This window comes from Artemia franciscana, chromosome 2 (genome assembly GCF_032884065.1).
Source record: "Artemia franciscana chromosome 2, ASM3288406v1, whole genome shotgun sequence".
NCBI classification, from domain to species: domain Eukaryota; kingdom Metazoa; phylum Arthropoda; class Branchiopoda; order Anostraca; family Artemiidae; genus Artemia; species Artemia franciscana.
This window is the reverse complement of record NC_088864.1, coordinates 37,736,646-37,764,335: the sequence shown is the minus strand read 5'-3', so window position 1 is coordinate 37,764,335 and position 27,690 is coordinate 37,736,646. Positions and strand designations below refer to the sequence as shown.

Below are 27,690 nucleotides of genomic sequence, written 5' to 3'. Positions count from 1 at the left end.
AATCCTTAACTGGCTTACAAGCATAATTAAGGCTCGCGTTGCAAGCTACTAAATTGCTTTGTTGTTGTCCTAAAAGAGTAGCCACATAATAAAACAGCATATTATTTGCAGTTCCGGAACGACTTGAATCAAAACTAAAATTAGTTACGTTACTTTTTACATCCAAAATTATGCTACTCATAAATCAAAAATGATTCCGCCAATATCTGGCATTGAAAATCGATAGGTTACAAACTCTTTACATCAGATCATGGAGGCAAAGCAAAGTAAAACCTGTGTTTGAAACAAACATTGAAATAGCCATAATCAGTTATACATGTATTCCAAGGGATTAAACAAAACTTTTTTAAGAAAAATTATTGGCACATAATTTAAATAAGAATAGACAGATTTAGTTGAAGATCTTAGGGTGCCAGGTGTTAAAAAAAGTAAACAATCTAACTTAGGAAAACATAGAACTTAGAACTATGGGGATGAATCAAATATCACATAGCATGACAGGCTACATTTTTGTTTTGCTTTTTTTTAGATACTATCACGAGACTCTGTAACCGTTTCCGTAGATGGTGTTGTATATTACCGAGTTCAAAATCCAACTATTGCCATTTCCAATGTCCAAAATTTCAGGTATTTCTGCAACAAAAGTTTATGTGGCATACATCTATATGCATATACATACTCTTGTGAAGGGCTTTAAATGCAAATAGTACTACACTCTTCAAGAGTAAGAAACAAAAAACAAGAATCACTCAATAGACTGTCCAAAAATGTTAACTTAGCTTTTTTGTCTTTGTTCTGGAAGAAAAGAATATCATTTGCTTGAACTTATTAGTATATTAAGTAAATATACTGACGTGATCCGTTAAGGTAGCCCAACTATATTCATTGTATTTTCGCTCATGGCTTATCTAAATTAAACGTGGACTTAGTTTGTTTTCTAAAATCGAACAGAATTTACATTAAATTGACAAACTAACTACATATAACTAGTTTGATGCGAAATCCCCACAGTGACTATAGATTTTTTTTTATGCCCTAGCTTATAACCTTTCTGTACTGACTTTCCTCAGATCAAGAATCATTTGCGTTGGTCAATTTTCAAATATCACTGCCCAACTAACATTCAAAATCGGTTTAATCATAAAGAGTACCAACAAAATACAAAGATGCTTGCTATAAACACCAGTAATAGCTCCTATCTTGATTAGTGACCGGGGTTTACCTCCCCTCCCCCAGAAAAATATGCCACTCCCATAAAAATATCCCCCAGAAAATGCTCCCCCCCTTCGGGATAAGCCCCCTCACATTGAAACATCCCCCTGGAAAATAACCCTCCGCTGAAAATATCCCCCCGTGGAAAAAAACTCCCTCTCCCGTGGAAAATACTCCCACCCCGGAAAATAATTCCCCAAAAATACCCTCTCCCCGAGGAAAATATCCCCTGCGGAAAATACACTCTAGAAAATACCCCTGTGGAAAAAACTCCCCGCCCCTTCAGAAAATACCGTGAGGAAAATACAGTCCGTGGAAAATAAGGCTTTCCAAATTTGAAAATTTTATTTGAGTTTCGTTTTTTTTATTTTCCGTAGGGGGAAGGAATTCCGGTACTTGTGTATTATACGTCACTCACTCAAGTTTACGCTGTGTAATACTCGAGAACAAACCGGTTTCTTCGTTAGTTTCTTTCAGTTTAGCCCGAAACAAGACAAAGAAAAGTGACAGAACAGATATGAAATATAAAATAAGAGCTATATATTTGCGCAAGGAGGGGGGGGGGTAAAGTGTTTGGACATTTTGAAGCCGGAAAACAATTCTTTACCTCATAATATGCAGAATAATTATGCCTAACACAATCTGCATGCAGACCCACTATACTTTACCCTCCTCCCACACCCTAATGTGCAAATGTATAGCCCAAGTTTGTTTCTAAAGTAACGAAGAAACTAAAGAAGAAACCGGTTTGTTCTCGAGTTTTACGCATCGTAAATTTGAGTGAGTTGTGTATAATACACAGGTACCACAATTTTTCATGGAGAGAGAGTCAGATTTCCCTTTATTGTTTATAAACGGTCAGAAACTAAATTTATAAAAAACAATAAGTTTTTCAACTCGTTTTTCAACAAGTAAGAAGCAACATCAAAACTTAAAACGAACAAAAATTATTAAGCATATGAAACGAGTTGCCCCCTCCACAAGACCTTGCTCCTTACGCAAAAGTTTTGACTTTTTGTCCTAATTCTCTAAGAACGATGTGGTTTTATGCGGGAAATGATGCAATAAAGTCTTTTGAAAAGTATTTTTTAGTATTGCTGTATGAATAAAGTCGAAATTAATAAATTCATACATATTTTAAGCAATGATACGACAGCCCAATGAGGGAAATGATAAAACAAACCCTTTTGAACAGTGTTGCTTGATATTGGGTATGCATAAAGTCGTATATATTTTAAGCGATAATACGAAAACCCATTAAGGCAAATGATACAATAAAGCCTGAATTGGCGACTGAGTAGAAAAAATTAATAAGAAAAACTTTTGCATACAACAAAATCAGCTAGTAAGTAAATTCGGAGTGTCTTAGTTGCTGACTGAATATCGAAAATTTAATTAAAAAATACTTTTGACTACAATAAACTCAGGTAGTTGATAAATTCCGAATGTTTTAGTTGAAGACTGAGAACCAAAAAAAAAATAAATAAAAGTGCTTTTAACAACAGCAAACTCAGCTACTTGGAAATTCGAATTCTTTTAATTTGCGACGGGGTATCAAAAATGAATAAAACAGCACTTTTGCATAAAAAAAACTCTGCTACTGTGTAATTTCCAAGTCTTTTAATTTACTTTTCTTTAAAAAGCTTGTATCATATGTTTCCCATTAACAAATACCATCTGTAAGTAATTAAATAAAAAACAATAAGTTGTTCAACTGAAAGTAAAGAGCAATCTTAAAACAAAACGAACAGAAATTATTACGTATATGAAAGGGGTTATCTCCTTCTCATAACCTCGCTCTTTACGCTAAAGTTTCTTATAGAATTTTAGAACAAAGGCTTTTTGTTCTAATTAAAAGTCCATTTTGTTTCAGGAATCGTTCTTAAAGAATTAGGACAACAAACCAAAACTTTAGCGTAAAGAGCAAGGTCTTGTGGAAGGGGCAACTCCTTTCTTATATGTAATAACTTCTGTTTGTTTTAAGTTTTGATGTTGCTCCTTACTTTCAGTTGAAAAAACCTGTTTGTTTTAATTAAATTTCTGGTCATTTTCAAATAATACCAGGAAATCTGACTCTCTCTCCATGAAAATTCCAGTACTTGTTTATTATACGCCACTTGCTCAAGTTTAAGATGTGTTGAAATCGAGAATAAATCAGTTTCTTCGTTAGTTTATTCTCCACTTTAGAAACAAATTTGGGCTATATATTTGTACATTAGGGGGGGTGAAGTATAGAGGGTCTGTATGCAAAGTGTGTTAGGTAAAATTACTCTTCACATGATTAAGTAAGAATTGTTTTCTGACTTCAAACTGTCCAAATACTTTACCCACTCCCCCACTTATATGCAAATATATAGCCCAAATTATATAGTTCCCTCTATTCTGTCACCCGTCTTAGTCTTGTTTCGCGCTAAGCTGAAAGAAATTAAAGAAGAAACCGGTTTGCTCTCGAGTTTTACACAGCATAAATTTGAGTGAGTGCCGTATAATACACAAGTACCAAAAATTCCTTCTCCCTACGGAAAAAAAACAAACTCAAACAAAAGTCTCAAATTTGGAAATCCTTATTTTCTATGGCGGGGGGGCTTATTTCTACGGGGGGTATTTTCCATGGGGGGTATTTTCCAGATGGGGGTATTTCCCGTGGGGGCTATTTTTCAGGGGGTGTCCATGGAGGGCATTTTGTTCGGAGGGTATTTTCCAGTGGGTATTTTCTGGAGGAAAGAAATTAATGAAGAAACCGGTTTGCTGTACAAAACTCGAGCTTTTCACAGCGGAAACTTGAGTGAGTGACGTAAAATACACAAATGCCAAAATTCCTTCTCCGTACGAAAAGTAAAAAACCAAAACTGTAACAAAATTCTCAAATTTTGAAAGCCTTATGTTCCACGGGGGGGGGGGGGTATTTTCCACGGGGGGTATTTTATGGAGGGTATTTTCCGGAGAGTTCCATGGGGGACATTTTCTGGGGGATGTTTTCTGGGGACGTAAACGCCGGGGGAGGGGGGAAACGCCTAGAACCATGATTATATCCTTTTCTTCTTGAAGTACATTGAAGAAAAGCTTTTTTACCGTGAATTTCATTTTTAATTTTCTTTTAAGCTCTAAAAGTGCTTTGATGCAAAAAAGATTTTAAATTGTGGCCGTAACTTTTCCAAGGGTATGTTATACATATACGTAGATTTCATATATTAGAAAGCTAGAGCATGATAAAGGAAGGGTGTAGCACTAAAAGATATGCCATTTATTTATAAAAATAGAAGTATGAACATAAAGTAAAAGCTGTATTAGAATACCATTTCTTCAGTACTACATATTCTGCAAGGAGAATTGAAAAACAAAAGTTCCATGGGAGGAAGCTAGCAAATTTGTCAAAGAATTATTCATCTTTAAATTCAAATTATATAAGTTTTTCATAGCTGACGTTTCAGAATGTATACATTCTGTGGACTAAAGACGTTTTATAAAATGATGAGATTCTATCCATGGAACAGCACAAACGGCTTAAAGTCTTTTGTATTGGAAAGAACATTAATCTCAAATCTTTTCAAACAATTGACTTGGAATTTAAGCTGAAAACTGATGTTGGTTATGAATACCCAATTCACAATCCGGTGATATTTTTAAGTGGATTCCTTCTGTGCAGTGAAGATGAGATCTTACTTACTTGGGTAATGCGAAGGAAGATTTTAGTTTTTCACTTATATTATAAGAAAGATTAAAAAGTATAAATGGCATATTTTTCTTGCACGAAACTGCATGTAAGTGTCGTTATATATCCTTTACTTTTTCCTTTCCAGGTAAAATTGGTTTAGTTCATATTTTTATTACATTTTATTCTTGTCCTGTATCATATAAATGACTTTTTTTACCTTTCACTTTTGTTCTGATGTAGTTCCGACCGCAGTTCTCAATTTTAGTTCAAAATTTAGGTGGAACGAGCAGCTCAGCATATATTTTTTTCAGATGTCAAGTGGAGACACTGGGCCTTTTCTGATGAAAACATTTTCGACCAACAATCATGAAAAACGAAATTTGTTTGTCCACAGTTGTGGATCAACCATACTTTTCGCGAGAACATGAATTTATATTATAGTTAGGAAAACATGGCAGTATTTTCGAAGTCAGTTGAACATTATTTTGTATTAGACTCAGTTATACTCTGATAATGTTCACTGTTCACGCAGCTTTTCACTGTTTGATCTGAAATATTCAGTTTTGTATAGATAAATATGTCTTGTTTCCTTAGGTAAGGGCTAACAATAAAATAACAATCTTTGTGGAAAAATAACTGGTTTTCTCTTCTAAAGTTGTGAGGAAAAAAAAATCCCCTTGGTAATCGGCCTAGAAATTTTCTGCTTAATTTGACGAACAGGCTTGAAAACAACTATTTCAATTGTTGGTCGTTTTCATTTGCAATACTGATAAGACAAAATTTCGTTGGTCGCTGAAACGCAGTTGTTGATCCGCAATGTCTCATCATGACAAATTGTTCAGCAACAATTTAGATAAGCAGCGTCACCATAAAAACGCCTATTATTAGATGAATATCTGGGACGGAGCTAGGCATATTCCATAGCCAAAAGGAATTCATGCTAATAAAAAAAAATACAGTTAAAGTAATGTTCAATTGACCAACCCTAATGTCACATTTGATAACGACACTGCCTTTTAATGAAATGTGTCCTTTTATGATGTGCATATCTTTTGTACATAATATTCGACCAGTTACCTGAGTACTAACTATTCTGGTTCTCATTCGACGTCCCGTTCTTGATTGTAAAATCTCTCGAATGAATTTCTCTCTCTCAAAGCATACTCAGGTACTATCCACACATTTAAATCTTTCAAATATATCTTTAGAAATACATTTAAATTGAAAACTGACAAATTTCAATATTACATAGTTATGTCTATACTGGCTTAAAGCTATTGCTTTAATGTTTCTTTCTTTTTTCTGTGTTTAGATAGCTTTAAATTCGATAGCATAATTATTGTTCTTTAAATCTTCTAGCATCATGTTCTAGCTTGGTTCTCATACACAGAACAATAATGTTGCTAATGTTTGAAAGTTAGAATTCGTAAGCACCATGTAAGAGTAAAGGAAATTTAGTAACAATCCTTATTGTTTAGTCATTCCACGCGCTTACTCGCAGCCACAACCCTGAGAAACGTGCTCGGAACGAAGAATTTGGCTGAAATTCTGTCAGAAAGAGAAACTATTTCTCACGTAATGCAATCTACGCTAGACGAGGCCACTGACCCTTGGGGGGTCAAAGTGGAAAGGGTTGAAATGTAAGTAATTCATTTATTTTTTGTCGTTAATTGAGTAGTTTAGTTGCCAAATCTGTCAACTCAAATCTGTCATAATCTGTCATAAGAAAAATAAGAAAATTGAAAAAGAATATAAACTACTAGGTCAAACTGTCAATTATCAGTCTGAGGGTGAAGAGAATTCAAGACTTTTAAAAAAATGAAATCTTAATGACATTTATAAGAAGAAACAGTTTTTTTTTTCGAAGTCTTCTTTTTGAATATCATTTAAAAGTCTAAATCCTATAAAGAAAAAAATGACTTAATTTGACGAGACAGACAGTGACTTGCTCTTTAATTTTGTTTGAAAACTATTGGGATGGTTCTTTTCTGTTTGTGTATCTATCTTTACTGCGTAAATCACTGAATTATTCGAAATCAACCTTAGTTATGGCAAATTTAAACTTTTTATGGAACCAAAGTTCCGGTTATTCGCTGAAACAGCTTTAACACAAAGAAATGACAGATTTTTTCCAGGAAAAGATAAATGCCTGATCTATGGCTAATCTATAATGTTTTAGTCTATTTCTGTAATATGTTTAAAGTAATCAGTTTTTCTTTATGCGGAAATCATTAAAGGCTTTTGTTGCTGTTACAGCAGCTAAACGATTAGTACCTTATCAATATATTATGGACATCTCGTAGGCTACTATCCAGGAATTACCTAATATGCAAGAGCATATAATTCACACCTCCAGAGTTCGCCAATAGAATTATTTTAGATTATTCACCAAGATTTATAATCTTGCGTTGAATATAAAGTGACACATAGGCAAGGGGGCAAAAAAGGGGCCATCCTTTCCACCTGAATGTTTGACTTTGAAAGTTTATTGAAAAGTTTCCTATATTTTCTAAATCACCTTTACTTGTTATTACTTCTAGCAGTTTCTTTTATTTACAAATTTAAACTTTAGCAAGTTTATTTTAAGAAGTTTTACTTTAAGCAGTTCCTATTTTTTAATATGTCAATGAAAAACAAAGTGTTGCTGAAACTGTGAGGAATTAATATCCTTATACATTTTTATACAATCAGGCTAGTTTCACCAATTCTTTACTCGAATATTGAATTCTGTATTGATTTTTTTTCTTTTTTTTTGTCAATAATTTGACTAACAAAAACCTAACTTTTCAAAATAATCTCGTTTTCAATGAAACCAAAAATGACATTCAAGGCATTTTGAGAGTTTGAGAGGGAAAAAAGAGGGTGGCACCATTCTTATTTGTAAAACTTGATTCGACCTCTGATATTATTTTCTTTATTGTTTCAGTTGGAACAACAATAAAAAAAAGCTTAAAACACTGCTCGGTTTGCAGGTAGTTTCTAGTTAAGCTGAAACGAGGCAGTGGCTGCTTAAGGGAGTATAGTCTACTCATGTTTCTGGTAATTGCCGTATGATCTAAGTTCGACCTAATAATTCATTTCAGTTTCAGTTTGATTTGGTATTCATCTATTAATCTATGACAGCATTGCTATCTTAATTTTGATATAACTATTCATTTTTATTTTTGTTCGTTTTGGGTTTCATTTATTCATTGATATCAATTTTGTTCAGCTTAGTTTTGAATTATTATGTTACTTTATCTCTGATTGTCTTAGACTTTCATATAGCTCTTCACTTTTCTTTGGAAAACTTAAGACTCAGGTGGCTTAGTGTCATATCGAGTTGTTAGTGGTAGTACTAGGAAAAACAGATTAAGAAACAGGGTGTCACTTTCTTGGAATTTTTTTGAAAATTAATCAATACAGGCCTAAAAATAAAATTCTAACATTGTTCTGTTTGATTTGGGTTACTTTTTGCTTTTTGTTCATTGATATGAGCGATTTGGTAAAAGTCTGGTAAAAGCAGATACATCATGCTTGGTTTAGACCCAAAAGAATACCTTACGGAGAGATAAACGAGACAAGTCTATCAAATAAAGTCGATTTCAAACGGCTCAAACTTTATCAAATAAATAAACTCAAATTTTTTTTATCGCTTTTATAGAAAATATACTATCTGATGTTCTAAGGCTTTGCCAGAAAACTTTATAGAATTCAAAAGATTCTTCTTGGGTCAGATTTCATTGCACGGTCAATAGGGTTAGAACGGTGCGGAAATACATCGAAGGCCAATTCTTTAGCTTCCCCCGAGACCTGAATTGGCTAACTTTTTTTTTACAGCAAAGATGTCCGTCTTCCAGTCCAGCTTCAAAGGGCAATGGCTGCCGAGGCTGAGGCTGCAAGAGAAGCTAGGGCCAAGGTTATAGCCGCTGAAGGAGAACAAAAAGCCTCAAGAGCTCTTAAGGAAGCAGCTGAAGTCATTGCTGAATCACCAGCAGCACTACAGGTAAATGCACAAATACTCTGAAGAAAACAGAAAGTAATGTAAAAGAGAGAGAGAGAGAGAGAGAGAGAGAGAGAGAGAGAGAGAGAGAGAGAGAGAGAGAGAGAGAGAGAAATTTGAAAGAGAGTGAAGGGTAGAGGGAAAGAGAGGAATAATAAGAGACAGCCGGAAAGAGAGGGAGGGGCATAAAGAAACAGAGAGAAGGGAGAGGGATCTAAAGATATATATATATATATATATATATATATATATATATATATATATATATATGTATATATATATATATATATATATATATATATATATATATATATATATATATATATATATAGAGAGAGAGAGAGAGAGAGAGAGAGAGAGAGAGAGAGAGAGAGAGAGAGAGAAAGAGAGAGAATGCGAGGAAGTGGAGAGCGAACAACCACCGGAACCTGAATTGCAGAAGTTAAGAATGCGAGGACAAATTTAATTCTTAGACATTATGTAAATGACAAAATAATACGGTACTAACTCCAAAAGCAAAGACCAATAGACAAAATTGAATTGTGAAATTTAAAATTTAAATAGAAAGATTACCAAAAAGATTAGGTGTACCAAAATTGTAAGTAAGGAAGAATTCCGACGGAAAATATTTCTAAAGAACAAAAATTTTATTCAAGAAATTAGGTCATCTCAACTGCTTTTGATCAAATATAAGAATGTTGCAAAAAAAAATCCGATACATCTTATGCTTGATTATATATGGATTGATATGTTTTGAAATTAATGCAACAAAATAAAACAAAAATATAAGCGTACTAAAACTGGTATCAGTATAATTTACAACACCGAGAAATGCACGTTTTAGCTAAAAAGAAGGGATAGTTGTTTAGCTGGTGGAAATACAAATTGATCTATTTTTGATTTTGTTACATAAAAATGCATCAGCAAAGTTCCTATGAGTTTTCATTGGTATTGGACAAACTACTATCTGAATACTAAAAAAAAGGGATAAACTGAACACTCAGCTTGTTAAAAACTGACAAAAATAACACTTCAACTTTACTTTTCTATTAGTTTAAAAAGCTTTTCCAAAAAATTTTCCACAAAAAGCTTTATATATATATATATCTATCTATATATATAAAAATAAGTTGTCTGTGGATGGATGGATGGATGGATGTGTCAGGTGACGTCACCTGAAAAAACTGGATCAGGTGACGTCAAAACTGAAAAAACTAAAAAAAGGCAAAAACTACAAAAAAACTAAAAACTAATAAAAAAAATAAAAAAGCTAAAAAACTAAAAAAACTATAAAGGTAAAAACCAATAAAAAACTAAAAAAAAAACTGAAAAAACTAAAAAAAGGCAAAAACTACAAAAAAAACTAAAAACTAATAAAAAAAGTAAAAAAGCTAAAAAACTAAAAAAACTAAAAAAAGGTAAAAAACTAAAAAAAATAAAAAATAAAAAAAACTAAAAAAAAGGAAAAAACTGAAAAATAAGCTAAAATAAAGGTAAAAACCAATAAAAAACTAAAAAAAAAAAGGAAAAAACTAATAAATGACGACACTCAAAGAGAAAAAAAAGGCAAAAACTACAAAAAAAACTAAAAACTAATAAAAAAAATAAAAAAGCTAAAAAACTAAAAAAACTAAAAAAAGGCAAAAACTACAAAAAAAACTAAAAACTAATAAAAAAGCTAAAAAACTAAAAAAACTAAAAAAAAGGCAAAAACTACAAAAAAACTAAAAACTAATAAAAAAAATAAAAAAGCTAAAAAACTAAAAAAAACTAAAAAAACTAAAAAAAGGTAAAAAACTAAAAAAACTAAAAACTAAAAAAAACTAAAAAAGGTAAAAACTAAAAGAACTAAAAAAGAAAAAAATAAATGACGACACTCAAAGAGAAAGCGACCAGGACAAAAGGAATGTTCGATTAGCAATCAACAAAGCACCGGGACACAGGGAGTATAAATGACGACCCGGGGGAAACAGGGGGATATAAATGACGACCGGGACAAAAAAACTAAAAAGAAAAAAAAACTAAAAACTAATAAAAAAACTAAAAAATCTAAAAATCTAAATAAGCTAAAAAAGAAAAAAAAAGGAAAAAAATAAAGGAGAAAAACAAAACTAAAAAACGAATGTATATACAGACCGGGACACCGGGATACAAATGACGACCGGGACCCGGGACACAGGGAATATAAATGACGACCGGGACACAGGGACACAACTCCGGTACACCGGGATACAAATGACGACCGGGACACAGGGAATATAAATGACGACCGGGACACAGGGACACAACTACAACGGGGACACCGGGGGAAACAGGGGGATATAAATGACGACCGGGACAAAAAAACTAAAAAGAAAAAAAAACTAAAAACTAATAAAAAAACTAAAAAATCTAAAAATCTAAATAAGCTAAAAAAGAAAAAAAAAGGAAAAAAATAAAGGAGAAAAACAAAACTAAAAAACGAATGTATATACAGACCGGGACACCGGGATACAAATGACGACCGGGACCCGGGACACAGGGAATATAAATGACGACCGGGACACAGGGACACAACTACAACGGGGACACCGGGGGAAACAGGGGGATGTAAATGACGACCGGGACACCGGGACAGGGAATGGTCGATTAGCAATCACCATCAACAAAGCTCAAGGGCAATCATTAGAATCATGAGGTATAGATCTGAATACAGACTGTTTTCCCATGGACCATTATATGTTGCATGTTCAAGAGTCGGTAAACCTGACAATCTATTTATATGCAAAGACAATGGGACAGCAAAGAATGTTGTATATTCGCAAGTTTTACGTAGTTAAAACCATATATATATATCTATCTATATTCACAGGTGGGACATAGGGACACAACTACAATGGCGCGTAACTATTATGGCGCGTAACGACTTACGCGCGCGGGGGGGCTTGGGGGGGGCGCGAAGCGCCCCCACCAACTAGGTGTTGGGGTGGCGCGAAGCGCCACCCCAACAGCTAGTATATATATATATATATATATATATATATAAACAAGCAATAATTGCATGTGTATTTATATATGTTTTCATGTATTTATGTGTCTTTTTCGAAAAAAGCTCCATATTTTTTCAAAAAAAATTGTATTTTGGGATATTCTCGCATGAAAAAACAATTTAGATAGGCCAAAAGTCTAAGAAAATTCGTTAAGAGCCTTAATTTTGGATTTTGCAAATGACAGCATGTACTATGTTAGTACTTTGTATAAGCATTTCTTATGACATAGTATAAGACATCATATAAGCATTTTTTTACGTAATGTCATGCATAGCATAAATAAGATTGTTGAGTTTCCAACGCGTCGGTTATCTATATAATATAGTGTCTGTTGGGAGGCCCAAACAAAAACAATGATTTCCTGTTACAGTTGCTATAAATGATGATTCTTTGGAGCCAACACATGAACTGTCAAACGTGATAAGATGAGAAAATCGACAACTAGGAACATCAATTGCGACAACACCAGTACTGACTGCCAAAGCAAAGGCAATTGCTAATTTGTCTGAAGTAGTCAAAATCCAAAACATGTCAAAAATGGAAATGAAAAGCGAAGACACGGGCGGTTCAGAAGATATGTGAAAATAACAATTCTCATATCTTATTTGAGAGGGTGTCAAACATGAAAATCAAGCGCAAAGACACATGCGGTTAGAAGACATATGACACAGAGCAAGTGATCCTGAAAATTGACCGAGTCAATCCTGAAAATGAAGAACAAAGACACACGAGATTAGAAAAAAGTGGCGGCGTGTCAAACGTGAAAGTGAAGAGCAAAGACACACACGGCTAGAAGACTTGTAGCACCGAGTATGTGAGCAATTAATAAATAAAATGTAGAGCAAAGACCCCGTGGTTAGAACGCATGCGACACAGAACATGTGAGCAAGTCAATGAAAATCAACCTGGACAGCAAGATTAAAAACGTATCAAGATTGAATGTGATAGTAATGATGATTGGGTTTGGTATTTTGACAAGGATAAGGCCACCAATGCCTATCATACCATTGCTAAAAAACAAAGGTTCGGTGATATGTATTTCTTAATGACGAAAGACAAGCCGAGGTAAAACAAACCCAAAAAAATTATAGCGATGATGATTGGGTTCTGGATTTTGAGATGGCTAAGGTCATCATTGCCTACCATACCCTCGAAAATCAAAAAGCTTGGACCATACATTCCTGTTTGATGAATGCTCCCTTCCATGGTGAAAAATCTAAAATTTAATAGTTCAAAACCATGATATCTAGTCAAGAGCGCAGCTATGGGGGAGAGGGGTGTTCTAATGTCGGAAAAAGGGGAGTTCCACGGTGCCACCGCCGAGGGTCGACACTTTGGAAAATTTACCGATTTATCTTGGGAATATATATCCTTTTAATCCTTTTTTAAATCCTTTCTAAAAAAATTAAATCTCTAGCTGCACCCCTCTATCCAGTGTATCTAGCGTGGGTTTTTGGGTAAGAGATCATGTAATACGAATGTAAAGTAAAATTCTCACATTAATATGTGAATGATTGAAATTCGAAGTCTTGCTATTGAAATTTGAGTTTTGAATAATCAATTTCAATAAATACCTTACGTTCTTTCCAGTCAGAATTTCACGAATTTTTGTATAACATATATATATATTATATATATATATATATATATATATATATATATATATATATATATATATATATATATATATATATATATATATATATATATATATATATATATATATATATATACATACATACATATATATATATATATATATATATATATATATATATATATATATATATATATATATATATATATATATATATATATATATGTGTGTGTGTGTGTGTGTCTGTGTGTGTGTGTTTGTGTGCTGATATTCATTTCTGAACGTCTTAATAATTTTGGATTTACTAAAGTTAAAAAAGGGACAATATTTTAAATATATTTTGATCTAAATCTAAGCTTTTCCAGAGATATTGCTGGTACACCCTTTTGACAATATGAATGCTACCTTCAGCTTCAATAGTAGTAATAGTTGTAGCAGTAGTAGTAGTAATAGTACTAGTAGTAGCATTAGCAGAAGTATGCACAAAGGAGTTTTATTTTTTCAACATCACCTTTAAGACATGCTGAAATATTTAACTTATATCCGTAAAAGGTTCTTGGAGGCTACTGTGATATCTCTTTTTGACAGCCTGATGCACATATTATGTTTTGACTTAGTTCAACACTGTCTCAACATTTTCTGAAATTTTCACCTAAATACCCTTATATTTGATAGCAATATTAGCAGTAGTAGTAGTTATAATATTAGCAGTGGCAATAGTAGAAGTAGTGGTATCTGCATGCAAAAATTGCCTTTTGGGTGTTCAACATCCCCTATAACGAGCCCTATAAGTTTCAAATCAAGGCTGTTCCTAAGATATTGCTGATTTGCCATTTTTAAAACCTGCATGCACACATTGTGCTTTGATTGAGTTCAACTCCCCCCTCAATAATAGTAGTACTAACAGTGCTAGCAGTAGCGCTAGCAGCAGTAGTAGTATGCAAACATTACCTTTTGGGCAGTTGAACATCCACCCCCATCAAGCCCAAGAAGATTCAACTTAATTCTTTATGCCGTTGCCGATATGCCCTTTTGGTAGCCTGCATGTCTATATTGTGTTTTGATTTAGTTCAACTTCCCCATCAACATTTCCTGAAATTGTCACCTTACAACTGTTAGCCTTAACTTCATTTGCAATGCACGTAATAAATGGAGTAGCAAAAGTAACAGCAACAGTTTTAGTATTATTAGTAGTAGGATATTACATTTGGCTGATTGATCTTCCCCATAAGCATTCTCTGAAACTTCTAACTTAATACCCTAAGCCATTGCTGAAAACACCCTTTCGATAACCTGCTTGCACATAGTTTGATTTGATTTAGTTCACCTTTAATCTCAATATTCTCTTTAATATTCACCTTTATGTCCTTAGCCTTAATAATGCTAGTGTCTTACTACTACTAGTAGTAGTTAAAGTAGTGTTGATTAGTAGTAGTAGTAACAGTTGTAGCTTTAGTATTAGCGGCAGTAGTACGATGCACGAATTCCCTTTCGGTCAGTTGAACACCCCCTTATCCGTACGTAGAAGTTTCTGCTTGATTAGGTTAGCAGTTCCCAAGATATTCCTTGCGTTCCATTAAAGTTCCAATTTAATACCCTAGGCCACTCTTAGGATACTCCTAAGATTCAGATCTATTCCCACTTTCCCCAGATTATTCTCTTAAGTTTTGCCCTCATACCCTTAGCATTAGCAGTACTAATATTACAGTAGTAGCAGTATTAGTAGAAGTATTAGTAGTAGCAGTACTAACATTAGTAGCAGTAGTATTAGTGGCAGTAGTAGCTTGCACATATCGCCTTTTGGTCTGATGAATACCCCCCTCGTGATGCCCCAGAGATATCAGCTTGATACGGTAAACCATGGTTGAAATATTGTTAATACATTCTTTTGACAATTTGTATGCAAATAGTATGGTTTGATTTAGTTCAACTTTTACCTGAACATTTCTTCAAATTTACACCCCAATATCCTCAGCCTTAGTAGTAGTCGTTACATAAGCAGTAGTTCTAGTAACAGTAGTAGTTTTAGCAGTAGTAGTAGTAGCGGTAGCAAAACTAGCCGTAGCATTAGTATCAGTAGTAGTGGCAGTAGTTGTAACGTGCAAATATTACCTTTTTGCCAATTAATAATCCCAAAAGTCTGTGTCCTTTAGATTTATTGTTTCAGAATGAAATTACGATACATAATCATTTACTTAATAAAAAATATAACGCCAATGCTATTTAACATCTGCTATGCACCTCAACCTGTCTAGCTCAAGTTAGAAAATTAATAGAATGTAGCATAGCATGCGGATGTGTTCAATAGATCAAAAAGTCAATAGCTTTTCTGGATAGCTAAAATGGCTTTGAGATAATGGTTAGGAAACACGTGAGCAATTTAATCATTCTAGTATGTGCAAACAGGGGGGGGGGGCTCCATGCGTGTAATAGGTTATCATGTGAAATGTATTAGCCAAAGCATAACATTAGAAAGATCTTCATAGTCCAGATTTCCAAGGCGCAGTTCCACCTAGAGGAAATCTCTTTCGAATCCGAATGTGGACAAAAATAATGTTTAGTTAATAAATTAAATCCCAAAAAGAAAATAAACGCCTTGAAGGAAAAAACCCTTTAAAAGAAAATAAAATCCTGAAGAAAAAACGCCTTGAATGAAAAGTAAATCCCGGAGAAAAAAATTTCTCGAATTTGTATGTAACGCTCCACGTGTACATAGTCATTACAGAACACCTATGTGTGCATTGCCATAACATCATTCCTAATAATTCTACCAAGTCACGCAAGATTATCTCACCTCCAAAAAGTATATCAAGTCACGCAAGACCGCGTCACATCCCACGTGTGCACCGTTATTACGTAACATTCATGTGTGCGCTGTGATTACGTAGCACCCAACGTCTTCGCTACCATTACGTAGCACTCATGTGTACACCGTCATTACGTAACACCCACGTGTACACCGTCATTATGTAACACCCACGTATATGCCCCCCTCAGTTACAAGCTTGGATTCCCTGCCAGAATGACGGACTCTAACAAGTTATATTGTGTAAATTCCAAAATATATTACTTAACAAGCAAAGTAAACATTCCCTATCGCTTAACAATAAAAAAAAAAATCCTGATTTGGCGGAGTCTCATGGGTTTTTTTAAGAGACAGACGCCTGCATCTCTTAGAAAACATTTCCATATGATGTAACAAGCAAGCCCTGTGACGTAACAACCAAAGAAATCCTGATTTGGTGGGGTCTCGTAGGCTTTTACCTACACCCTTAGGTTTTTTATTAAACAGACGCCTCCATCTCAAAGAGATAAATTTTTTTTTACAACCCGGACTTCCCCGCTTGACTAACGATCTCTAACATCTCCTATTACATACCAATCAAAGAAATCTTGATTTGGTGACGTCTCGTAGGTTTTTTCTTAGCCCTAGTAGGTTTTCAAAGGACTCTGTATTGCATAATAACCAAACATAACATGCAAAAGTAAATATTCCCTATTACGTATCATGAACCTGCTGGTTGTCATGGGAATGGAGGGATAGGGGTGCGTTTAAAATTAGGGATTGGGACGTCATTGAATGGAGGTATAGGGATGTCATGGAATGGAGGGATAGGGATGTCATGAAAGTAATTATGCTGTCACTACTGATGAAAGACATCCTTTAGACATTACAACATTTTTTCGTCAACACAGGTGGCACCTATTAACAGTTAGTAGTCATGATCAACGTACGAAGCTGAGTTTGTTCGATTAAAGATACTGGCAAACCCACACTTCTTCTCCATGATATAGAGAAAAAAGAAAGATTTATGAAATGGAGAATATTCAAGGCAAATAAAATCACAAAGAACTCAAGTGGAAAATACGGAATGTCAGAATATTTGCTTCAATTTAGACGCTCTCTGAAGTCTAGGCGATTACAGACATTTACATGTCCCTCTGCTATTTCCTCCCAAATTCCCTCTCTTTGATTTTCAGTTTAATTCCATGAATACAAAGGCCAGAAAATTAGCTAAAGTATCAACTAATGTAAACAGTCAGAATGAACCTTTCTCGAACCTTCGAGCTAATGAATTTTTTTGCCTGTTTAGATAGATTATGCTTAGTTTTTAATGTAATTTGTAAGAATTAACTGTAAAAAACAATCCTGTCGCGAAACATTTATTGAGCTTTCAGAGTAGCCACATGTAATACAATCTGATCTGAAACCACTTATCTAAATTTAGAACTTTAAATTAAGGCCCCATCAGTCCACGATAGGCGTAAGACAAGGTCGAATAAAAAAAAGAATATATCAGTTAAAAGTAAAGAGCAAAGTTAATTCTATTGACGAAGAGAAGTTTTCCTGTATAAATGGAGTTTACCACCCTCTAATCCATCGCTTTTTCCCCCGACAGTTACAGATATTATAGATAATGATCATCCTGATAACAAAGCATTATTTAAGCTTCAGTGCAAGAAGGCGAGCGGAAACACTCCTCATGTCTTGGATAATCTATAAGTTTTATCTCAGCCGTTTAGCTTTATTTAACTTTTTTTTACTTAATTTAAACGAAGATAAGGTACTTTTAGTGCTAGAGCTGAGGTGAATATAGATTTCGTTTCCATTTCAGATATATCATTATTCCGGAAAAAATAAAAATAAAGAAGTGTTTGACATCTAAATGTTCTAAGTTCTAAATTCTAAAATTATAGAAAACAGGAAATTCTAATGCTCTTTCTTTTTCAAAATAACAACATTGACTGTGAAACATTGAAATTCAAAGCCAGAAAGCACTAAGGTTTTGTAAGGTTTCATAATTCCACACAGTATTCAAATGCACTTGCAATTTTTTAAAGCAGCGACAATATTTTTATATTAAGTTTTCATTTCAGTTGAGGTATCTCCAGACACTGAATGCAATATCAGCTGAGAAAAACTCCACGATTATCTTTCCTTTACCAATTGACTTGATAAGACATTTCTTTAAGTGAAAGTGAAAGAAAAGAAACTGAATATGTGCTTAAGTGACTTAGTTTTTGTAGTGCTTAAAGTATTTTGGGGTTTTAGTCTTTTTCTTAACTCTTCATCCTTTTCTTATGAAAATTAGTGTTCTCTTTTAAAAAGCCGTTTCTACAATTACATTCTTATTCTTAGCAGCTTAACTTTCAGGATAAAAATAGAGTAGCTGTTTTTGTTTTGATAACCCAGTCAATGAAATCTAAATGCCAAATAGTAGATGATGTGTAGTGAGAATGACAGATCACATGCAAGTGTTAATCAGATTAATAAAAAATTGTGAAGTCAATAAAAGAAGCTACGAAACATGAGTTTCTGTTCGGTACAACTTTCTGTTTTTACTGCACCACTAGATGGGTTGGGTAAAGTACATTTATGGAAATTCTTTTAACTGAATCCCTCAAAAAATTCACCTATCGGGCATGTCCCCGACGATTGTGATATGATTTAGCAACATATATCCAATCTTTTTATTAAAGGTGACTGGTCCATCATTGGTTCTAATGATAAATAACTAATTTATGTCAAATCTGCCTTGTTTACATATTGCACACATTTTCAAAGTGATAGAAATTAAGAGGACAGCCTTTTCAGGAAGGAGGAAGAAAGACACCTTTTTGACATTACAGTATTTCGTCATTAATATTATCAGAGTGAGGTCACGTGTGACTACTAAGGTCACACTTGATTTATAGTTAGTAGCTATTATCACTCGACAAAACTGAGTTGATTCAAAGATATTGACGAAAATCTCACTTCTTCTCCACGATATAGAGAGGAAAAAGTTTACGAAATAGACATCTTCAACGTGGGTCAAATGACAAGGGTAGTAAGTAGAGAATATTAAATATAAGAAAATTGATTTCAAGTTAGTTATTCTCTCAAATCAAGCTACTGTCAATTTTTGCTGCTATTCCCTCTCATATGGCTACTCTGATTTTAACCTTAATCCCTTCAATACAAAAAAAATTTAGATGCAGAAGTATTAGCTAAAAGCTGCTGTACGAATTCTGCGGTCAGATCGAGAGCATATAGAGCCCTTGGGTCAGTAAAGTAATGAGGCCATCTTCAGGTACACCATACTTAGTTTCCAATGTAATTTGCAAGCATAATCCTGAAAAATCTGCTAATAAAAAAATTGATTGATCTTTCAGCGTAGCTATGTAAGACAGCCTGAATTGAGACCCTTGTTAAAATTCAGGGCTTTAAATTTGATCCAAATTTCTCTATAATAACCCTGAAATGGGATTTAAAATTAAGGGCCAAGAATTTTTTAAGTTGGGTGAATTATTTGGTGACACACTGTATGTTGACAATGTTTTAAATGTCTTATATTTACTTTACATTTAGTCTTGCATTCGTTCTTTTTATTTTCATGTCATATTTTGATTATAGCCATTGAACATTGTCACCCTTAAAATTTGGTTTTGTTGCATTCTATGGAGCCGCTCCCCATTTCGGATTTTTCTCTCTTTCTATATTTTTTTCTATGATATTAAGTATTCCCATCACTAAAACTAAAAATTAGACATTAATAACTGTTTTGAGAATAGACTTTAATTAAATTATGGAGACTAGAACAGTCTGAATGATAGCCTATTCATGAAACAGTTTTTAAAATTGTCAGTTTCCCTATTTTATAAATCAGAAATAGGCCTCTAGCAAATCTTTATAACGTTTTAAACATACGCACGATATACCATTGATGGGCTTTTTATTCGTTTGTTAACGTACGATTTTTCATTTATTTCAGATTTATTTTCTTTCAAGTCTTTTTTGCTTTTCTTCTTCTACACAGCACTTTTTCTTGAGCACAATATTAATCTTACATAACATGTCTTTTAAAACTAATTTATCTTCATTTGAATTTCCAGTTAAGATTCCTACAAACACTCAACGCCATCTCCGATGAAAAGAATTCAACTATAATCTTTCCTGTACCTATTGATATCATTCGTCATTTCTTTAAACCTAACGAATAGCTTGTTATCATACAATTATTTAGAATATTTTCTGGGCTATACTGAAAGAAAGTGTTTTCTCATTTCAAGCAATGTCAGTTCTAGTTTGAAAAGAGATGATTAAATATTTTCTTTGCAAAGAACCATAATGGCTGAAAGTCTTCTGAGAGAAGATGAAATATTAGAGCAGAAATACTTTCCTTCTGTATATTCATCAAATATTCACTTTGATGGAAACTATAATTTTACTAATATAGGCCTATTTACATTTTTGTGTGATATTTTGAAGTGGACACCTTTTCCAAATGATTATTTTTTCTTAGTATTTTGGAATGTTACGTTAAACACGAAGTTGCTCTCATGATACGTGTTTTGGAAAATGGAGACCTCCTTGTTTGTTTGAAATTTAATTGCTGTATTTCGAGTTCTGATTCCTCAAAAATTATTCTCGTTTTACTCATTGCATTTTTGTATTGTTTTACGATTTCCCAAACTTCAATTTACTTACTTTGGCATTCATGGCACTACCGAAAATATTAGTTTAGCTATTAGCACCATGTAAATAAGAATGTAACAAAATTTCTACAAAGGTATAAAATTCCTGACTAGTGAAAACTTCAGAATTAAAACAAAAATATAATTTGACAGCGATGATTCTAAAAACTCCTCAGTCTTTTTCTAGTGGTGATACTATTCTAAAATCTACGTCCTAGCGTTTCTTAAAGATCCATCTTTATTTTATGTTTATCAAATACGTAAGCAAACAGTTCGTGGTAACAAACTGTAAGCAAGGAGCGACTCAGCTCAATAGTAACGGAATTTTAATATAGTAATGGAATTTCGGTAACGTAATTTTAATATCAATAGATACATCAAATCAGCTTATTATGTTGATTCCAAGTATATAAGATTAATCAATTTAGTGCTACCCATCAAAAGTTACGAGCTTGAGAAAATGTTCCCGGTTTTTCGAAATATGGGGGTAACACCCCTAAAATTCAAGGAGTCTTAATGAAAATCAGGCCATCACACTAAGCGTACCAGAGAACCCTACTGTAGAAGTTTCAAGTTCCAATGTACAAAAATGTGGAATTTTGCTATTTTTGCCAGAAGAGAGATAGCGTTTATTTGCTGTTTTTTTTTTCTCCAGGGGATTGCATTGAATTAATGGTCACAGAAGATTGGGAGAGGGTGAATCTAATTAGAATTGATTAAAGTTTGACTATTTGTCCCAATTTTTTTTTAGAGCGGCTATTGAAACAAGGATTCCGTTTAATTAGAGGCTTTTTAGAAAGTGGTAAGCTTTAGCTTAAAGAGCGAGATAATGCGGATGGGGCAACCTTTCATATACGGAATAAATCTGCCAAAATTAATAAGCAAATTTTGTTTTAATTTTTCATTTACGAAGAGCCAAATTCAAACCGGCATTTGTTTAAAATCGTTCAGAAATTAAATAAAGAGCAAGTTTCTTTTTAATTGAAAGTAAGGAGCGGCATTAAAACTTAAAACGAACAGAAATTTTCCCGTATATGAAAGGCGCTGTCCCCTCTCAAAGCCTCGCTCTTTACGCTAAAATTCGACTCTTTGTCGTAACTCCCCTTTTTTAAACAATCAAAACTTTAGCGTAAAGAGCGAGGCGTTGCGGGGGGATAGCCCCTTTCATACACAGAATAATTTTTGCTCGTTTTAAGTTTTAATGTCAATCCTTGCTTTTATTCATTTGTTAGAAGCTTTACTTTTTCGATTTTTAAACATGGAAAATTTTAATAAGAATGTTTTCAGGAATTTTGATTGATTAGACAGACTTTGTAGCTTTTCAATGGCTTCTATAGAGAAGAGATATTTAAGCAAAAATCAATTTAAGCCATGTTGATTTGGAAGGAAAAAATTATTTGTCTGTAAATATTATTTTATATTCATATATTTATCGTCTTTTCTTGTACATGTGTATATAAACTTTATCTCTGTTTCTTTGTCATCTCTTTGTCTCTTTGCCATATTTTCTTTCATATTGCCATTCTTTGATTTATATTTTTCACAAGCAACGATAAATTTTGTCTTGTTTACTTAGTTGTTTCAAATTCTTTTGTAAACAAAAATGAATATGGGGTATTAACTTAATGTATGTTAACTAATTTTTTCATTATTTTAAGGCTCTATTGTTGAATTTCTTTTCCTCAATAAATACATTTTTGAAATGAATAAATTCATATTTTCTTCAGTTATATTTACAGAATCTCTGTCAATTGTGACCACCTTTCTGGTTCATATCAATAGGAAAATTCTATAGAATAGTACAAGAACGTGTAATAAAGGACAACAGAGTAAGGGATGGCCCTCCCGTTTCCAGAAATATGAAGATATTACTTCCATTAAACATGTATATATTTTTATATGATTCACCTATTTTTCTTGCCCCACTTCCTATAGAAATTCTTATTAAGTAGGAGTAAAACTAATTAAGTATAATATTCGAATGTGTCAAATGAAGATGTCTCACTAATGCTTTGCTGTGGTTCTCACTATGGTATCCGTATTGCAATAAAAACAATCACCAAATCTTTTTGTTAAACTAACCTTAGACGAAATGAACTCTATTTATGGATTGTTTTGTTTAAATCCTTAAATTTGTCATGTTGGTCAGAAATTGCAGAATTTTTATAGCGCTATTTACACTCTATGGGTAAACAATGGAAAAAATTCACTAAATTGATAACCTATACAAGTGTTTCAAAAGAAGGTTTACTCATAATACAACTCCGCATCTCATCCAAATATTCACACGAAAGAGAAGCCATACAAAGTGTAATGTATGTAAAAAATAAAGGTTTAATTACTTTTCACATTTGCATGCACATGAAAGAAACCACACAATTGAACATCCTTATAAATGTGAGACATGTCAAAAAAGGTTTGCTTGTAATGCAACGTTGCTGGCTCATCAAAGAATTCACACGAAAGAGAAGCCATACAAATGTGATATGCAAAAAATTCTTATAATTGAAATTCGCATATCTATCAAGGAATTCATACAATCGATAACCCATACTAGTATAATGTAAAAAAGTGTAATCTATATAAATGAAAATATACTGTCCGTCTGTCTGTCACTAAGTATGACGTCAATATATACATAAGAAAGCTTTCATTTTAATACATGACGTCATATTGAATTTGACGTCTTATCTATATCTTATCTATCTATCTATCTTTTATCTATATCTATATATACTAGCTGTTGGGGTGGCGCTTCGCGCCACCCCAACACCTAGTTGGTGGGGGCGCTTCGCGCCCCCCCCCCAAGCCCCCCCGCGCGCGTAAGTCTTTACGCGCCATATTAGTTACGCGCCATTGTAGTTGTGTCCCTATGTCCCACCTGTGAATATAGATATATATATATATATATATATATACTAGCTGTTGGGGTGGCGCTTCGCGCCACCCCAACACCTAGTTGGTGGGGGCGCTTCGCGCCCCCCCCAAGCCCCCCCGCGCGCGTAAGTCGTTACGCGCCATAATAGTTACGCGCCATTGTAGTTGTGTCCCTATGTCCCACCTGTGAATATAGATAGATATATATATATGGTTTTAACTACGTAAAACTTGCGAATATACAACATTCTTTGCTGTCCCATTGTCTTTGCATATAAATAGATTGTCAGGTTTACCGACTCTTGAACTTGCAACATATAATGGTCCATGGGAAAACAATCTGTATTCAGATCTATACCTCATGATTCTAATGATTGCCCTTGAGCTTTGTTGATGGTGATTGCTAATCGACCATTCCCTGTCCCGGTGTCCCGGTCGTCATTTACATCCCCCTGTTTCCCCCGGTGTCCCCGTTGTAGTTGTGTCCCTGTGTCCCGGTCGTCATTTATATTCCCTGTGTCCCGGGTCCCGGTCGTCATTTGTATCCCGGTGTCCCGGTCTGTATATACATTCGTTTTTTAGTTTTGTTTTTCTCCTTTATTTTTTTCCTTTTTTTTTCTTTTTTAGTTTATTTAGATTTTTAGATTTTTTAGTTTTGTCCTGGTCGTCATTTATACTCCCTGTGTCCCGGTGCTTTGTTGATTGCTAATCGAACATTCCTTTTGTCCTGGTCGCTTTCTCTTTGAGTGTCGTCATTTATTTTTTTCTTTTTTAGTTCTTTTAGTTTTTACCTTTTTTAGTTTTTTTTTAGTTTTTAGTTTTTTTAGTTTTTTACCTTTTTTTAGTTTTTTTAGTTTTTTTAGTTTTTTAGCTTTTTTATTTTTTTTATTAGTTTTTAGTTTTTTTGTAGTTTTTGCCTTTTTTTTAGTTTTTTTAGTTTTTTAGCTTTTTTATTAGTTTTTAGTTTTTTTTGTAGTTTTTGCCTTTTTTTAGTTTTTTTAGTTTTTTAGCTTTTTTATTTTTTTCATTAGTTTTTAGTTTTTTTTGTAGTTTTTGCCTTTTTTTTCTCTTTGAGTGTCGTCATTTATTAGTTTTTTCCTTTTTTTTTTAGTTTTTTATTGGTTTTTACCTTTATTTTAGCTTATTTTTCAGTTTTTTCCTTTTTTTTAGTTTTTTTTTATTTTTTATTTTTTTTAGTTTTTTACCTTTTTTTAGTTTTTTTAGTTTTTTTAGTTTTTTAGCTTTTTTACTTTTTTTATTAGTTTTTAGTTTTTTTTTGTAGTTTTTGCCTTTTTAGTTTTTTATTGGTTTTTACCTTTATAGTTTTTTTAGTTTTTTAGCTTTTTTATTTTTTTTATTAGTTTTTAGTTTTTTTTGTAGTTTTTGCCTTTTTTAGTTTTTTCAGTTTTGACGTCACCTGACACATCCATCCACACATCCACAGACAGACAACTTATTTTTATATATATAGATAGATAGATATATATATATATATATATATATATATATATCTATCTATATATATAAAAATAAGTTGTCTGTGGATGGATGGATGGATGGATGTGTGGATGGATGTGTCAGGTGACGTCACCTGAAAAAACTGGATTAGGTGACGTCAAAACTGAAAAAACTAAAAAAAGGCAAAAACTACAAAAAAAAACTAAAAACTAATAAAAAAAATAAAAAAGCTAAAAAACTAAAAAAACTATAAAGGTAAAAACCAATAAAAAACTAAAAAAAAACTGAAAAAACTAAAAAAAGGCAAAAACTACAAAAAAAAACTAAAAACTAATAAAAAAAGTAAAAAAGCTAAAAAACTAAAAAAACTAAAAAAACTAAAAAAAGGTAAAAAACTAAAAAAAATAAAAAATAAAAAAAAACTAAAAAAAAGGAAAAAACTGAAAAATAAGCTAAAATAAAGGTAAAAACCAATAAAAAACTAAAAAAAAAAAGGAAAAAACTAATAAATGACGACACTCAGAGAAAGCGACCAGGACAAAAAACTAAAAAAAAAGGGAAAAACTACAAAAAAACTAAAAACTAATAAAAAAAATAAAAAAGCTAAAAAACTAAAAAAACTAAAAAAAGGTAAAAAACTAAAAAAACTAAAAACTAAAAAAAAACTAAAAAAGGTAAAAACTAAAAGAACTAAAAAAGAAAAAAATAAATGACGACACTCAAAGAGAAAGCGACCAGGACAAAAGGAATGTTCGATTAGCAATCAACAAAGCACCGGGACACAGGGAGTATAAATGACGACCAGGACACAAGTAAAAAAAAAAATTAACAAAACTAAAAAGAAGGTAAAAACTACAAAAAAACTAAAAAGAAAAAAAAACTAAAAACTAATAAAAAAACTAAAAAATCTAAAAATCTAAATAAACTAAAAAAGAAAAAAAAAGGAAAAAAATAAAGGAGAAAAACAAAACTAAAAAACGAATGTATATACAGACCGGTACACCGGGATACAAATGACGACCGGGACACAGGGAATATAAATAACGACCGGGACACAGGGACACAACTACAACGGGGACACCGGGGGAAACAGGGGGATATAAATGACGACCGGGACAAAAAAACTAAAAAGAAATAAAAACTAAAAACTAATAAAAAAAACTAAAAAATCTAAAAATCTAAATAAGCTAAAAAAGAAAAAAAAAGGAAAAAAATAAAGGAGAAAAACAAAACTAAAAAACGAATGTATATACAGACCGGGACACCGGGATACAAATGATGACCGGGACGCGGGACACAGGGAATATAAATGACGACCGGGACACAGGGACACAACTACAACGGGGACACCGGGGGAAACAGGGGGATAACCTGACAATCTATTTATATGCAAAGACAATGGGACAGCAAAGAATGTTGTATATTCGCAAGTTTTACGTAGTTAAAACCATATATATATATATATATCTATATTCACAGGTGGGACATAGGGACACAACTACAATGGCGCGTAACTATTATGGCGCGTAACGACTTACGCGCGCGGGGGGGCTTGGGGGGGGCGCGAAGCGCCCCCACCAACTAGGTGTTGGGGTGGCGCGAAGCGCCACCCCAACAGCTAGTATATATATATATATATATATATATATATATATATATATATATATATATATATATATATATATATATATATATATATATATATATATATATATATATATATATATATATATATATATATATATATATATATATATATATATATATATATATATATATATATATATATATATATATATATATGTTTTTAACTACGTAAAACTTGCGAATATACAACATTCTTTGCTGTCCCATTGTCTGTGCATATAAATAGATTGTCAGGTTTACCGACTCTTGAACATGCAACATATAATGGTCCATGGGAAAACAATCCGTATTCAGATCTATACCTCATGATTCTAATGATTGCCCTTGAGCTTTGTTGATGGTGATTGCTAATCGACCATTCCCTGAGTCGCCATCGTCATTTATATATCCCCCTGTGCACCCCGGCGTCCCCTTTGTAGTTATGTCCCTGTGTCCCGGTCGTCATTTATATTCCCTGTGTCCCGGTCGTCATTTGTGTCCCGGTGTTCCAGTCTGTGATTTCTCTTTGAGTGTCCCGGGCGTCATTTATATTCCTTGTGTCCCGGTGTCCCGGTCGTCATTTATATCCCCCTGTGCCCCCCGGCGTCCCCATTGTAGTTGTGTCCCTGTGTCCCGGTCGTCATTTATATTCCCTGTGTCCCGGTCGTCATTTGTATCCCGGTGTCCCGGTCTGTATATACATTCGTTTTTTAGTTTTGTTTTTCTCCTTTATTTTTTTCCTTTTTTCTTTTTTTCTTTTTTAGTTTATTTAGATTTTTAGATTTTTTAGTTTTTT

The 27,690-nt window shown here is 33.1% G+C and overlaps 1 protein-coding gene across 11 annotated transcripts in view; it reads left to right on the top strand.

Moving 5' to 3' along the window:
* The window catches only part of LOC136041183 (mechanosensory protein 2-like), a 219,191-nt gene extending 196,548 nt beyond the window's left edge, over positions 1 to 22,643 (top strand). For 8 of the 11 annotated variants that reach the window (XM_065725802.1, XM_065725749.1, XM_065725810.1 and 5 more), the window contains 3 exons: positions 6,346 to 6,507; positions 8,687 to 8,852; positions 20,352 to 22,643. In XM_065725802.1, the coding sequence (XP_065581874.1) occupies positions 6,346 to 6,507; positions 8,687 to 8,852; positions 20,352 to 20,459 (436 nt within the window). In that variant the 3' untranslated portion in view covers positions 20,460 to 22,643. Of the gene's footprint in view, positions 1 to 6,345; positions 6,508 to 8,686; positions 8,853 to 18,353 lie in introns of all 11 variants that reach the window. The other 3 variants (XM_065725742.1, XM_065725754.1, XM_065725795.1) reach the window with 1 other exon arrangement.
* The last annotated feature ends 5,047 nt before the right edge of the window (positions 22,644 to 27,690 follow it).